Source organism: Cyprinodon tularosa, unplaced genomic scaffold (genome assembly GCF_016077235.1).
Source record: "Cyprinodon tularosa strain WSP-4 unplaced genomic scaffold, ASM1607723v1 ctg1010, whole genome shotgun sequence".
Classification (NCBI taxonomy): domain Eukaryota; kingdom Metazoa; phylum Chordata; class Actinopteri; order Cyprinodontiformes; family Cyprinodontidae; genus Cyprinodon; species Cyprinodon tularosa.
Window position 1 is genome coordinate 224,757 of NW_024037795.1, and position 15,831 is coordinate 240,587.

At 48.2% G+C, this 15,831-nt stretch overlaps 1 protein-coding gene across 2 annotated transcripts; it reads right to left on the minus strand.

Annotated features, from left to right (window-relative positions):
- Positions 1-1,227: 1,227 nt before the first annotated feature.
- Positions 1,228-12,079, minus strand: prmt1 (protein arginine methyltransferase 1). Of its 2 annotated transcripts, none has more exons than XM_038277860.1 (10): positions 11,963-12,079; positions 6,717-6,812; positions 6,473-6,628; positions 6,330-6,393; positions 6,118-6,260; positions 4,244-4,331; positions 3,807-3,922; positions 3,581-3,731; positions 2,223-2,344; positions 1,228-2,148 (listed from the first exon to the last, which is right to left on the minus strand). In XM_038277860.1, exons 1-10 carry the CDS (start codon positions 11,987-11,989, stop codon positions 2,065-2,067), a joined length of 1,047 nt encoding a protein of 348 aa, XP_038133788.1. In that variant the 5' UTR covers positions 11,990-12,079; the 3' UTR covers positions 1,228-2,064. The 2 variants fall into 2 exon arrangements, with proteins under 2 accessions (XP_038133788.1, XP_038133799.1); XM_038277871.1 differs by having other exon boundaries at positions 6,717-6,803; positions 11,963-12,077.
- Positions 12,080-15,831: the final 3,752 nt, after the last annotated feature.

The following is a 15,831-nucleotide window of genomic DNA, read 5'->3' on the forward strand; positions in this document are numbered from 1 at the left end:
ATGTTGGAAGTTATGTGTTCAACGAACCTTTTGGTTAAACCAACCAATCTAATTTAGCAGCGTTTTATCTAATCTTTATCTGTAGGAGGGCAAACCACGTCACTTTAGCCAAAATACTTCTTTTCATTGCAACTTCCAAAAGTCTGAGGTGGGATTCAAACCAACAACCTCAGAATGGGAGTTCTGACGCCCCTAGCAGGGTGACGTTTTCCCAGACAGCGATACTAGTTAACACTAACCTTCCAGCTGTAACCAGTGGCTGGCTCAGATTCTGATCATTATATTGTTTAATCTAATTAAACTAGTTTTAGCCAACTAGCCAATCTATCCAAACCAGGGGCGGTTCTAGGATCAGAGGTTTAGGGGGGCTGAGCACCCAGAGACATGATTACTTTCACCTTTTAACCGACTCCATCATTGACTGATGCTTCGTATCTGAGACGTGGGCAAAAAGCCGACAAGCAAAAAGCATTTAGAATATTCCAACCTATCAAATCAATTTGTTTCATAGAAACCTTTGAATCAGTTTTCATGAAATGAGTTTTATCTTTTGTGCCTAAATGATTTCCATCCATGATAAACCGACTGAATTAAATGTTTTTCTTTGTCACTTTAACAGCTGCTGGTTTTCCTGACCTTTCACCTTTCACACACCTCTGCTCCCCCTTTACTCCTCTCCCTCTTTAGACTGGTCATCAGAAAATGGATTATAAATTCAAATAAGCTGAAATAATTTAGTAGTGGTTCAGTAAATTTAAATATAGAGTTGTGGTTATAGAGAAAAAGCAGTCTCAGACACAGAGCACCTCACTGGTGAACATTTCACCAACACTCCATCAGTATGTGCAGAAATCGGAACATTTCAGAAACACCTGAATGCAGCGTTTCAGGTAAGGAGCTCCATCAGGCTGGTTTACCCGATTATATCTGATGAACCAGTACATAATTTAAGGGATTAAATAACCAATTACTAAATAGTTTTTACAATTTTGGTTTTTATTGTAAAAATCAGTTTTAGAACGGCTCATATTTTAGGATTGCTTCAGCAGCCTCAGAAACGGGCTAAAAACATCTGGACTGGAACACAGAGGCTGAAGTTCAGGGCGAGCTGAACCACTTCCTGAAGCGGTCAGGTGGTACGGCGATACGCGCCTCGTGGAAACTGCCCTTCCTCTACCCGCCACACGCCTCCCCTCACCCCTAACAAAGGACCAGACTGAATCAGAGCAGAAGGAACCGGTTCTGTTTATTAACGCTGAACTTTTTCCACCAAGATCAGTTCTACTGACTGAATTAACTTCTGAACATTTCTACTAGAACATCTAGAATCTAGTTCTGCTCCATCCCACCCATACTCAGATGGTTCTGACCCGCTCGGCTCTTTTGGTTCCGTTTGGAAATAAAAATGCGGAACTGGAATGAAACCAGAAGATGGCGGCTCCAGGTGGCAGCCTTTACTGGAACAGAAGCAGGTTGAACTGAGTCCAGAGGTTCTGACCTCCAGCTCCTCTGGACTGAATGAAACCCAAACAGGTTCTGATCAGAACAGAACCTGAAGCTGAGCAGAAGAGAAGGAGGTCCTGCCCAGCAGGACAGAGCATCCCTGGAACTGGTCCCAGTCTGGAATGGGGCCTTCTGATTGGCCGACAGGGCGGCTGTAGATCAGGAACACGAGGCGGAAACATTTATTCACTTTATTTGTTAAAAAGAGCAGCAGCCAAAAACAATAATAATAAAAAAAAAAGGGGGAAAACTAAAGTCCGGCTTGATTTGGGCCTCGGCCTCCAGCTGGGAGCTTGTGGACGGAGCTTCTCACCTGGATGGAGCAGAGCGGCCTGCTGAGGAACACCTTGGTAACAGTTGGGTTTGCAGCCTGGAGGCAGAACCCAGGAGGACTCTGGGCCCAGATACCTACTGCACGAGGAATCACCACACCATGACTGGAAACTTAAAGATGTGGGAACACTGGAAATACTGGAGAACTATGAAAGAAACCCGACGTGTTTTAAAAGGTCGCCCCGTGACCCGGATGGGCCGGAGACTGGGACCCACAGGGACGGGCTCCTAGCGCATCCGGTACTCCAGAGTCTTTGAGATCTCACACAGCTGACCCCTGAAGTCCACGTCCACGGCGAAGTCCAGGTCCCTCTGCAGAGACACCGCGGGTTAGAACCTCAAAGCCAGCCACTCACCCAGCAGCAGAACCCACCGGGTCCACTTACATTGTTCTTGACGTTGGGCTTCATGCTGAGGGTGCCAAAGATCTCCTCTCCCGTCTTCACAGTCAGGTAGTCGTCCAGGTAGAACACCGTCTGCTTCCAGTGGGTGTAAGGAGACTCTGGACCTGGAGAACAAACATCAGCATCACCTTCTGCTCCGAGCTGCAGCTAACAGCACAAACTAAACGGGCCAGAACCAGAACCAGAACCAGGACCACCTCAGCTCCAGGAACTAGCTGTGGGTCTAGATACAGCAGTGAGGAAGTGGGGGGCAAGTTTGTGGGACAACGGAGGGACATGAGGGCCAAAAAGAGCGGGGATCCAGGTGGAAAAAGGCTCCCAGCGTTCTCAGCTCGCTCTGCTAGCTGCTCCATCTTCACCAGTCGTTTTCATTAAGCTACCAAACAGGAAATACGCGTAATGTAGAGCGGATGTAAGTTTGACCAATCAGAGGCCTCCTGTCTGCGGCGCTGCCTACGTTCCACTGCAGGCCTTGATCAATTCCCGGTTTTTTTGCGTTTCCGTTCATATTTCCAAATAAACGCGACTTGTACGTGATCTCCTGTGTGAACTGCAGGCGAACAACCTAAGTGTCGCGCATGGGCAGTAGAGGACGCCATGACGTCACAGGCCAGCATGCTTCATGTTTATGGAAGTAAACATGGATGGTAGCGCCAGAGAACATTTAGCGATCTTAACCAACCTTAAAAACTCAATCTTTTCAAAAATGGTTAATTAGAAATACCGCTCTTTGCTTTATCGTCCACCATTGCCGTTTTTCTTGCCGCTTCTGCGTAGCCAGAAGCAGACGAGGATCCACTGTCGGATATTAATGGCGTTCAGGTGGGATGAATGCGACCTGGCGTTCAGAAACAGGTCACATTTAAACAGATCAGATACGCATCAGATCCAGGACCACAGAGCCAAGCATCCTGGGTCGCTTTGGAAAACATCAGATCTGAGCTGTTCAGACATGAAAACATCCGATCCAGGTGGCTTATGGGTAGAAAATCAGATTTGGGTTCCTTTAGGCTGCAGTGTGAACGCAGCCATAGACCTGCGGTCACCTACAATTATAGGGAGGTGTCTGAGGAAGGGGGCGGGGCATATCGCACTGAGATGACCTGGTTTCTGACAATAAAATCAGCCTAAAGGCTTTGGAGATGGGGGCCCCTGAGGGCCGGGGGCCCTCCATGGTGTTTGGAAATATTCTAGAGGGAAAGTCGGACTGATGCAGTACTGCAAACTTTAGTTAGAGCTATGAATCTAGAGCTGCTGAATCTGGCCCGGTACCGAAGGGTCGGGATCTGGACCATCTGGACCAGAACCCTGTGACCCGCGTGAGGAAGGAGCCCACTGACTGGTGGAGAAGCCGATCCTCTTGTGGCAGCGGGTGAACTCGATGTTGAAGTAGGTGACCAGAGCATGGATGTAGTCGTTCCTCTTCACCTGCAGGCAGAACGGCGAGGTGAAGGTCAGGTCCTCGGCCTTCACCGTGTAGATGTCCACCTCCTGCACAAACAGATGGGTTCAGTCCCGGTTCTGCAGAACAGAACCGCCCCCACCCCCCGGCGACTGATGACTCACCCTGATGAGGCAGGAGTTGGTGACCAGCTGCTTGGGGTCCACCACATCAACCAGGGGCTCCTTGATGGCCACCTCCTTGATGCAGGACATGTCAAACCCGTAGACGTTCTCCCACCCTGGGGAGAGGAGGACACGGGTCACAACCTGTGCTTGAACGGGCCGCTTGGTGCCGGGAGCAGGTCCACAGAACCCACCAGAACCTCTAGGAAAACACCAGGCTGACACGTTCAGAGAGCGTGGTTAGAGGTGAGCAGAACCACTGGAGCGACCCGGCTGGAGGCCCATCCAGTGGTTCTGCTGCTGTTCTTCTGGAAGGCCTCCTCCTAATCCAGAGCCCCTCAGAACCAGCGAGTCAGCTCTAATCTGCCACGGTTCCTAGATCATCTTCTGGTTCTGCTCCATCATCTTTAACTGAGGAGGCGGAGTTTGTTACTCACAGTGGATCTTATAGTCCTTGTACTGGCGGTCTTCGATGGCGGTGACGTACAGCGTGGCCCGGTCCGGGAAGATCAGCCCATCTGGTTTCTGTTGGAAGCAGAACAGAACCAAACGGGTCAGGAACCGGTGCTGCATATTCAGACCGTCATCAAACGGACCTCTGCTAGACTGCAGTTCTCCACCGCTGCCAGCAGGCGGCGCCGTCTGCTGCTGATTTATCAGATCAATCAGCAGCAGGACCTTCCCATACGCATTATAAACAAAGACGCTTCGTTGGACGCTGTCGGCAGCGACGTGCCTACAGGGCGGCCATCTTGGATCAGACCAAAGTTCAGACAGCTGCTGTCAGAATGAATAGGAGGCGCCTTGGATCCCATTTTAATCCCATGAAAGATGAGTTGGAGATAAAATTACAATAACATTTGTTCATAATATACTATAACCCAAAGAAGGAAGCTACTCTGTTTAATCCAAGCAGATTTATGGTCAAGGGGCTGTAATGTCTAGTCTATACACACAAATACAGCTATATATATATATATATATATATATATATACTTACTGATTAAAGAACAAATGTTCACATATGCATAAATGATAAAAAAACAGTGTAAAAAAGATTTTTTGAAGGAGTTTAGACAACAAATTTACTATTCACTATTTCACAAAAAAATTAAAAATGAACAAAATTAATAAAAATATATAACTTTACTCTCCTTAGTAAATGATATTACAACAAACCTTCCTCTATAATTATAATACTCATTATCAAAGAGCAATCCTTTAAAATACTGAATAATAATAATAATATACTACATAAACATTTTTGGTAAATAATATGGATATATAACTATTTGTTAATCATATTAATATCTCTGACTCGTCTTTCATGGGATTAAAATGAGATCCAAGGCGCCTCCTATTCATTCTGACAGCAGCTGTCTGAACTTTGGTCTGATCCAAGATGGCCGCCCTCCAGTCACGTCGGCCTCGCTGCCGGCACCGTCTAAGGCTACATTCACACTGCAGGCCTTCATGCTCAATTCCGATTTTTTTGTGAAATCGGATTTTTTTGCGTGTCCGTTCACACTTCCAAGTATGTGCGACTTGTATGCGATCTACCGTGTGAACTGAAAGCGTTCAACCGAAGTGTCCCGCATGCGCACTGGAGGACGCGATGACGTCACATGTAGCAAGCGTCCTCAGTGTTTGCGGAAGTAAACATGACTCGTCATACCGTTGGCATTGGATCCAGGAGCGTTTGTATCCCCGATCGGCCATTTCTCGGGAAATGTTTTCAAATATCCCCCGGTTCCGGTAAGACCCTTCGAGTTTGGTCTGAATCGAGCTATCTTTCCAAATATGAATTAAGTCAGCAACCTCACTTTCTCTCCATTGACTGTTCTCTGTGTTATCTTCCGCCATGGTTGTTAGTTTTTCCCCACCTCCGCTTAGTAGGACGCAGATTAGTAACGTTTAGTAACATTTGTCAAGTATCAATGACGTGTAGGTCGGATGAATGCGACCTGGCCGTACAGACACAGGTCGCATTTGAAAAGATCAGGTACGTATCGGATTCAGGACCACATATCCAAGTGGTCTGGGTCGCATTTGAAAAAATCCGATCTGTGTCGTTCAGACTGTCATAAAAAGATCAGATACAGGTCACATATGGGCAAAAAAATCAGAATTGGGTCACTTCAGGCTGCAGTGTGAACGTAGCCTAAGTTTATAATGTCTATGGACCTGATTGGGGTCCACACAGTACCAACAGCAGGACTCAAACTGTTAGCAGAACCGCCCGGTCCATTCAGGAACCATGCCCCCCCCCACCATGCTGCTAACTGATGATGTCATAGCCCCCCCTCCTCACCAGCCACTTGTCCCTGGCGTAGATGACCGTGTTCAGCATGGACTCGTAGAACAGGCAGTAGCCCATCCACTCTGAGATGATGATGTCCACCCCCTCCACAGGCAGCTCCACCTCCTCCACCTTCCCCTTGATGATGGTCACCACTGCAGAGAGAAGGTCCTCCGTTAGTCCTTGCTGCGCCCCCGGGGTCCCGCTGGCGTCCACCTACTCACCGTCATCCAGGTTGTTGGCCTTGACGATCTTCACGGCGTAGTCTGAGATGCTGCTGCACTCTATCTGCAAACCCAAGCAGAGGCGGCGGTGAGGAACATGGCTGACCAGAGCGAGCAGGAGGAGCGAGAAGGTTGGAGCTTACCCCGATGACCTTCTTGGCTCCGGCTTTGGCAGCGAACATGCAGAGGATGCCCGTCCCACTGCCCACGTCCAGAACCACCTTGTCCTTGAACAGGTGCTTGTTGTGGAACATGGAGTTGCGGTAAGTCAGGGTGCGGACCTCGTCTTTCAGCATCTCCTACGGATGTAGCAACAGAGGACCAATAAGAGCACCGGCTGAAGGAAGAGCCACCAATCAGAGGAGGCCTGTGGGGCCCCGCCCTTACCTCATGGATTCCAAAGTGGGCGTAAGAGTCGAAGTAGTAGTCCTTAGACGTCATGTCCTCTGCTGCTGGCTTCACTGAGCTCTCCCCCTGAGAAACCTCGACCAGAGAGAACACCGTTACTGACCGCTCCGTCCGCTGGAGACCCGCCCCCTCCCACTAGAGACCCGCTCCGTCCCACTAGAGACCCGCACCCTCCCACTAGAGACCCGCTCCGTCCGCTGGAGACCCGCCCCCTCCCACTAGAGACCCGCACCCTCCCACTAGAGACCCGCACCCTCCCACTAGAGACCCGCCCCATCCCACTAGAGACCCGCTCCGTCCGCTGGAGACCCGCCCCCTCCCACTAGAGACCCGCTCCGTCCGCTGGAGACCCGCCCCCTCCCACTAGAGACCCGCACCCTCCCACTAGAGACCCGCACCCTCCCACTAGAGACCCGCACCCTCCCACTAGAGACCCGCTCCGTCCGCTGGAGACCCGCCCCCTCCCACTAGAGACCCGCCCCCTCCCACTAGAGACCCGCTCCGTCCCACTAGAGACCCGCTCCGTCCCACTAGAGACCCGCTCCATCCCACTAGAGACCCGCTCCGTCCCACTAGAGACCCGCACCCTCCCACTAGAGACCCGCTCCGTCCGCTGGAGACCCGCCCCCTCCCACTAGAGACCCGCACCCTCCCACTAGAGACCCGCCCCCCTCCCACTAGAGACCCGCCCCCTCCCACTAGAGACCCGCCCCCTCCCACTGGAGACCCGCCCCCTCCCACTGGAGACCCGCCCCCTCCCACTAGAGACCCGCTCCGTCCGCTGGAGACCCGCCCCCTCCCACTAGAGACCCGCTCCGTCCGCTGGAGACCCGCCCCCTCCCACTAGAGACCCGCCCCCTCCCACTAGAGACCCGCTCCGTCCGCTGGAGACCCGCCCCCCTCCCACTAGAGACCCGCTCCGTCCGCTGGAGACCCGCCCCCTCCCACTGGAGACCCGCCCCCTCCCACTAGAGACCCGCCCCCTCCCACTAGAGACCCGCCCCGTCCGCTGGAGACCCGCCCCCTCCCACTAGAGACCCGCTCCGTCCGCTGGAGACCCGCCCCCTCCCACTAGAGACCCGCCCCATCCCACTGGAGACCCGCCCCTCCCACTTGAGACCCGCTCCGTCCGCTGGAGACCCGCCCCCTCCCACTAGAGACCCGCCCCCTCCCACTAGAGACCCGCTCCGTCCGCTGGAGACCCGCCCCCTCCCACTAGAGACCCGCCCCATCCCACTGGAGACCCGCCCCTCCCACTAGAGACCCGCTCCGTCCGCTGGAGACCCGCCCCCTCCCACTAGAGACCCGCCCCCTCCCACTAGAGACCCGCCCCGTCCGCTGGAGACCCGCCCCTCCCACTAGAGACCCGCTCCGTCCGCTGGAGACCCGCCCCCTCCCACTAGAGACCCGCCCCCTCCCACTAGAGACCCGCCCCCTCCCACTAGAGACCCGCTCCGTCCGCTGGAGACCCGCCCCCTCCCACTGGAGACCCGCCCCCTCCCACTAGAGACCCGCCCCCTCCCACTAGAGACCCGCTCCGTCCGCTGGAGACCCGCCCCTCCCACTTGAGACCCGCCCCCTCCCACTGGAGACCCGCTCCGTCCGCTGGAGACCCGCCCCTCCCACTTGAGACCCGCCCCCTCCCGCTGGAGACCCGCTCCGTCCGCTGGAGACCCGCCCCCTCCCACTAGAGACCCGCCCCCTCCCACTAGAGACCCGCTCCGTCCGCTGGAGACCCGCCCCTCCCACTTGAGACCCGCCCCCTCCCACTGGAGACCCGCTCCGTCCGCTGGAGACCCGCCCCCTCCCACTTGAGACCCACTTCATCCAAGTCCCACTGGAGACCCGCCCCCTCCCACTGGAGACCCGCCCCCTCCCACTGGAGACCCGCTCCGTCCGCTGGAGACCCGCCCCCTCCCACTGGAGACCCGCCCCCTCCCACTGGAGACCCGCCCCTCCCACTTGAGACCCACTTCATCCAAGTCCCACTTGAGACCCGCTCCGTCCGCTGGAGACCCGCCCCTCCCACTTGAGACCCGCTCCGTCCGCTGGAGACCCGCCCCCTCCCACTAGAGACCCGCTCCGTCCGCTGGAGACCCGCCCCCTCCCACTAGAGACCCGCTCCGTCCGCTGGAGACCCGCCCCCTCCCACTAGAGACCCGCTCCGTCCGCTGGAGACCCGCCCCCTCCCACTAGAGACCCGCTCCGTCCGCTGGAGACCCGCCCCCTCCCACTGGAGACCCGCCCCCTCCCACTAGAGACCCGCTCCGTCCGCTGGAGACCCGCCCCATCCCACTGGAGACCCGCCCCCTCCCACTAGAGACCCGCCCCATCCCACTGGAGACACGCCCCCTTCCGCCACCCACTGGGGACCCTTCCTGTACTCCACTGGCCGCTGATCAATCGTTCATGTTTGTTGAATTTTAAAACCAAGAAAAGTTTAAACTGTTATATTTAAAAAATAAATGTCTGTGACATCATCGTCTGACATCATCAAACCCAAAGAGAGGATGTTTAAGGATACATGACTCATCATACAGAATAATCTCTCTCTGCTCCGTGTGATGTGGAAAGGCCAAAGGTTACCACATCCTCACGAGCGAAGGTTCGTGTGTAATTTGGATTTCAGTTTTTGTTATTTAACATCATTATAATATAACATGAAGGCAGCATTAAACCCAGATTATAGAATAAAACCCAGATTATAGAATAAATCCCAGGTTATAGAATAAAATCCAGATTATGGAATAACACCCAGATCAGGAATTAAAACCTGATTATGGGATAAAAACCGAATTATGTAATAAAACCCGGATCAGAGAATAAAATCCGGATTATGGAATAAAACCCAGATTATGGAATAAACCCCAGATTGTAGAATAAACCCCAGATTGTAGAATGAAACCCAGATTGTAGAATGAAACCCAGATTGTAGAATGAAACCCAGATTGTAGAATGAAACCCAGATTGTAGAATAAACCCCAGATTGTAGAATGAAACCCAGATTGTAGAATAAACCCGAGATTGTACAGGTGCTGGTCATAAAATTAGAATATCATGAAAAAGTAGATTGATTTCAGTAATTCCATTTAAAAAGTGAAACTTGTATATTATATTCATACATTACATACAAACTCATATATTTCAGATGTTTATTTTGTTTAATTTTGATGATTACAAATGACAACAAATGAAAATCTCAAATTCATCATATCAGAAAATTAGAATATTACTGAAGACCAATAAAAACAAAGGATTTATAGAAATGTTGGCCAACTGAAAAGTATGAACATGAAAAGTATGAGCATGTACAGCACTCAGTATTTAGTTGGGCCTCCTTTGGCCTGTATTACTGCAGCAATGCGGCGTGGCATGGAGTCGATCAGTCTGTGGCACTGCTCAGGTGTTATGATAGCCCAGGTTGCTCTAATAGTGGCTTTTAGCTCTTCTGAATTGTTGGGTCTGGTGTATTGCATCTTCTTCTTCACAATACCCCATAGATTTTCTATGGGGTTAAGGTCAGGAGAGTTTGCTGGCCAATTAAGAACAGGGATACCATGGTCCTTCAACCAGGTACTGGTAGCTTTGGCACTGTGTGCAGGTGCCAAGTCCTGTTGGAAAATGAAATCTGCATCTCCAAAAAGTTGGTCAGCTGCAGGAAGCATGAAGTGCTCTAAAACTTCCTGGTATGTGGCTGCGTTGACCCTGGACCTCAGAAAACACAATGGACCAACACCAGCAGATGACATGGCACCCCAAACCATCACTGACTGTGGAAACTTTACACTGGACTTCAAGCAACGTGGATGAAGTGCCTCTCTTCTTTTCCTCCAGACTCTGGGACCTTGATTTCCAAAGGAAATGCAAAATTTACTTTCATCAGAGAACATGACTTTGGACCACTCACCAGCAGTCCAGTCCTGTTTCTCTTTAGCCCAGGCAAGACGCTTCTGACGCTGTCTGTGGTTCAAGAGTGGCTTGACACAAGGAATGCGACAGCAGAAACCCATGTCTTTCATACGTCTGTGTGTGGTGGTTCTTGAAGCACTCACTCCAGCTGCAGTCCACTCTTTGTGAATCTCCCCCACATTTTTGAATGGGTTTTGTTTCACAATCCTCTCCAGGGTGCGGTTATCTCTCTTGCTTGTACACTTTTTTCGACCACATCTTTTCCTTCCCTTCGCCTCTCTATTAATGTGCTTGGACACTGAGCTCTGTGAACAGCCAGCCTCTTTAGCGATGACCTTTTGTGTCTTGCCCTCCTTGTGCAAGGTGTCGATGGTCGTCTTTTGGACAACTGTCAAGTCAGCAGTCTTCCCCATGATTGTGTAGCCTATAGAACTAGACTGAAAGACCATTTAAAGGCTTTTGCAGGTGGTTTGAGTTAATTAGCTGATTAGAGTGTGGCACCAGGGGCCATCAATTTTGAACCTTTTCACAATATTCTAATTTTCTGATATGATGAATTTGAGATTTTCATTTGTTGTCATTTGTAATCATCAAAATTAAACAAAATAAACATCTGAAATATATGAGTTTGTATGTAATGTATGAATATAATATACAAGTTTCACTTTTTAAATGGAATTACTGAAATCAATCTACTTTTTCATGATATTCTAATTTTATGACCAGCACCTGTAGAATGAAACCCAGATTATAGAATAAAACCCAGATTATAGAATAAAACCCAGATTATAGAATAAAACCCAGATTATGAAATAACACCCAGATCAGGAATTAAAACCGGATTATGGAATAAAACCCGGATCAGAGAATAAACCCCATCCTGACCCAGAAGGGTTCAGTCTCTAGTTCATCTCTTTATGAGCGGCTAGGCTAGCTGAGTTAGCTCCGGATGCTAACACGTTGGAGCCCATGCGGTCCGACCGGCTGAGCGCTACATCAACTAGAATGGTCCTGGTGGATGTGGTAATCCCGCCCCACAAACATAACCTAGATATATCCTCCATTCAATAAAAGCGGCTTCTTTGATGTTACAGACCTGCGTTTTTATTTTTCCAGCTGCGATGAATGAGAGCATCATTATTAAACGTTGACGCAGATAAAATGGACGCTTTGATGCTTGAAAAGGACGCGGTTCCAGGTGAAAGAGACGCAGAGATGAAGCAGCGGCTCCCCGCCTGCCGAGGACTCGGACACCGCAGATTCACCTGATAAATAACCGATAAACTACAGACCCGGTCCCGCTGCTAACACCTTACCTCCATCCTCTCTGCTGGCGCCGCCATTTCGATCTGCTGCTGAACGTAGAGAGCTTCTTCTTCTTCTACTACTTCCCCTCTGTCTCCTGCGCTCCTCCCTGACCTGTGAGAGGGATACTGCCCCCTACTGGTAGAAAGCCGCTTAAGCAAGAAAGAAAAGGAAAACGTTCCGACAGGAAGGCGCTATACCGGCTTTAAGTTGTGCGAAGAAGAAGAGAAGGGAAACGGTCGTTTGGTGCATGGCGCGTGTTTTGAAGCTGCTCTGCTTGTGGAGAAATGTCCTGGGCCGTGAGTAGTGAGGAAACAGGAAGCGATTCTTGTGGGATGGAAGAGGGAAATAGTGACAATGAAGGTTGGAAGATAGCAGCATCAAAAAATGAGAAAAAGCGGAAAAAACAGAGATCAGTTAAAGGGGAATCTAGTTCAGAACAATCCAGTGATGATCAATCCATACATTCCACAGCACAACAAAATGAATTCAAAGTCATATTCAAAGTCGTTAATCAGGCAGACTCTTTTACAAACTGGAATCCGGTTCACTTAACAAAAACCATCAATAAACTTGTCGGAGAAGTCAAAGGTGCCAGAATTCTGTACAGTGGAGACCTGCTAATTAACTGCAGAGACAGCGCCCAGCAAGGCAAAGCAATACGTATCAACAAAATTGACGGGATAAGAGTTCAGTGCAGCCTAATGGAGAACAAAAAGATCAGCAGGGGAGTCATTGGAGGAGTTCCTCTAAAAATTTCTGAAAAAGAGATTCTGGAAAACATAAGCGGTGCAAAAGTAAAAGAAGTAAAACGGTTAAAAACAACAAGAAACGGAGAAAGATCTGACAGTTTATCTGTGCTAATTAAATTCGAAGAAGAGCAATTACCAAGCAAAGTATTCATCGGTTACATAAGCTATAATGTCAAAATCTACAATCCTCCACCATTGAGATGTTTCAAATGCCAAAAATTCGGTCACGTTGCAGCAGTTTGTAAAGGGAAACAGAGGTGTGGAAGGTGTGCAGGAGAACATGAGTACGGAAAATGTGGAAAAGAAGCTAAAATAAAATGCTGTAATTGTGGTGGAGAACATACTGCTGCCTATCGCGGCTGTGAAGCAAGCAAAAGGTCTGAGGAAATTAAAAAAATGAAATTTGAGCTCGGAATAACCTACGCTGAAGCTGCAAAAAGGATCCCATCTCAGTCAGAAAAACCCAAACCTACAGTTCAACACACAGCAAATTCCAAACCTCTAGAGAAATCTCCAAAAATTAATGAAGACTCACTTATTGTTAAAAAGACAAATTTTGTTCTTTTCATGGTAGAAGTAATTAATTGTACTGCACAGACAACAAAAAAAACGGAAAAAATCAAAATAATAGTGAAGGCTGCAGAAAAATATCTGGACATTAAAGATTTGAACTGGGAGATGGTTGGAAGTATGATGGGAGGACCGATGGGACCATCAGAAACTGGCAGAGTTAAGATGACCTAGAGTAAATTAAAATTATATGGGCAAATGTGATTTAGTATTATGTTGGTTTAAGTTACACAGGTTTTTTTTTTTTTTTTTTTTTTTTTTTTTTTTTTTTTTTTTTTTTTTTTTTTTTGGGGGGGGGGGTGAATCGTTTCCTGTTATCTTGCTTTACTCCATATCAGTTGGTGGCGGTAATGCACAATTCACAAGTCTGCCAACCGCCATAAAATCCCATAAGAAGAAGAAGAAGAAGGAAGGCGCTATACCGGCTTTAAGTTGTGCGAAGAAGAAGAGAAGGGAAACGGTCGTTTGGTGCATGGCGCGTGTTTTGAAGCTGCTCTGCTTGTGGAGAAATGTCCTGGGCCGTGAGTAGTGAGGAAACAGGAAGCGATTCTTGTGGGATGGAAGAGGGAAATAGTGACAATGAAGGTTGGAAGATAGCAGCATCAAAAAATGAGAAAAAGCGGAAAAAACAGAGATCAGTTAAAGGGGAATCTAGTTCAGAACAATCCAGTGATGATCAATCCATACATTCCACAGCACAACAAAATGAATTCAAAGTCATATTCAAAGTCGTTAATCAGGCAGACTCTTTTACAAACTGGAATCCGGTTCACTTAACAAAAACCATCAATAAACTTGTTGGAGAAGTCAGAGGTGCCAGAATTCTGTACAGTGGAGACCTGCTAATTAACTGCAGAGACAGCGCCCAGCAAGGCAAAGCAATACGTATTAACAAAATTGACGGGATAAGAGTTCAGTGCAGCCTAATGGAGAACAAAAAGATCAGCAGGGGAGTCATTGGAGGAGTTCCTCTGAAAATTTCTGAAAAAGAGATTCTGGAAAACATAAGCGGTGCAAAAGTAAAAGAAGTAAAACGGTTAAAAACAACAAGAAACGGAGAAAGATCTGACAGTTTATCTGTACTAATTAAATTCGAGGAAGAGCAATTACCAAGCAAAGTATTCATCGGTTACATCAGTTACAATGTCAAAATCTACAATCCACCACCATTGAGATGTTTCAAATGTCAAAAATTCGGACACATTGCAGCAGTTTGTAAAGGGAAACAGAGGTGTGGAAGGTGTGCAGGAGAACATGAATATGGTAAATGTGGAAAAGAAGCTAAAATAAAATGCTGTAATTGTGGTGGAGAACATACTGCTGCTTATCGCGGCTGTGAAGCAAGCAAAAGGTCTGAAGAAATAAAAAAAATGAAATTTGAGCTTGGAATAACTTATGCTGAAGCTGCAAAAAGGATCCCATCTCAGTCAGAAAAACCCAAACCTACAGTTCAACACACGGCAAATTTCAAACCTCTAGAGAAATCTCCAAAAATTGATGAAGACTCACTAATTGTTAAAAAGACAAATTTTGTTCTTTTCATGGTGGAAGTGATTAATTGTACTGCTCAGACGACAAAAAAAACAGAAAAAATCAAAATAATAGTGAAGGCTGCAGAAAAATATCTGGATGTTAAAGATATGAACTGGGAGATGGTTGGAAGCATGATGGAAAGACCAATGGGACCATCAGAAACTGGCAGAGGTACGATGACCTAGAGTAAATTAAAATTATACGGGCAAATGTAATTTAGTATAATTTAGTATTATGTGGGTTTAAGTTACACAGGTTATTTTATTGTATTTTTTTTTTTTTTTTTTTTTTTTTTTTGGGGGGGGTGAATCGTTTCCTGTTTCCTTGCTTTACTCCATATCAGTTGGTGGCGGTAATGCACATTTCACAAGTTTGCCAACCGCCATAAAATCTCATAAGAAGAAGAAGAAGAAAAGGAAAACAACAGTGTTAAAGGAAAAGTCAGGTTATATTCAGAATTTAAACTTCTGAAAGTACTTTACACATGAAATTACTACATTTTGTTCAATGGGAAGTGTTTTTAATTCAGAATAATTTTAATTTTAATGTGCTTTACTGGAGGCATCATTGTTTGTCAAAGAACACTACTGCCCCCTACATAGCTAGCATGGCTATCACTGCCCCCAACATAGCTAGCATGACTATCACTGCCCCTACATAGTTAGCATGGCTATCACTGCTGCTACATAGTTAGCATGGCCAGCACTGCCCCTACATAGTTAGCATGTCTATCACTGCCCCTACATAGTTAGCATGGCTATAACTGCCCCAACATAGTTAGCATGGCCAGCACTGCCCCTACATAGTTAGCATGTCTATCACTGCCCCTACATAGTTAGCATGGCTATAACTGCCCCAACATAGTTAACATGGCTATCGCTGCCCCTACATAGTTAGCATGGCTAGCACTGCCCCTACATAGTTGACATGGCTAGCACTGACTCTATATAGTTAACATGGCTAGCACTGACCCTACACAGTTAGCATGGCTAGCACTGCCCCTACAGAGTTAGCATGGCATACTG

Coding starts and splice junctions, on each gene's coding strand:
- prmt1 (XM_038277860.1), bottom strand. CDS start 11,989: ATGGCGGCGCCAGCAGAGAGGATGGAG. Junction 6,394..6,472: donor GAGCCAAGAAGGTCATCGGG/GTAAGCTCCAAC, acceptor TTGGGTTTGCAG/ATAGAGTGCAGCAGCATCTC. Junction 2,149..2,222: donor AGCCCAACGTCAAGAACAAT/GTAAGTGGACCC, acceptor GTGTCTCTGCAG/AGGGACCTGGACTTCGCCGT.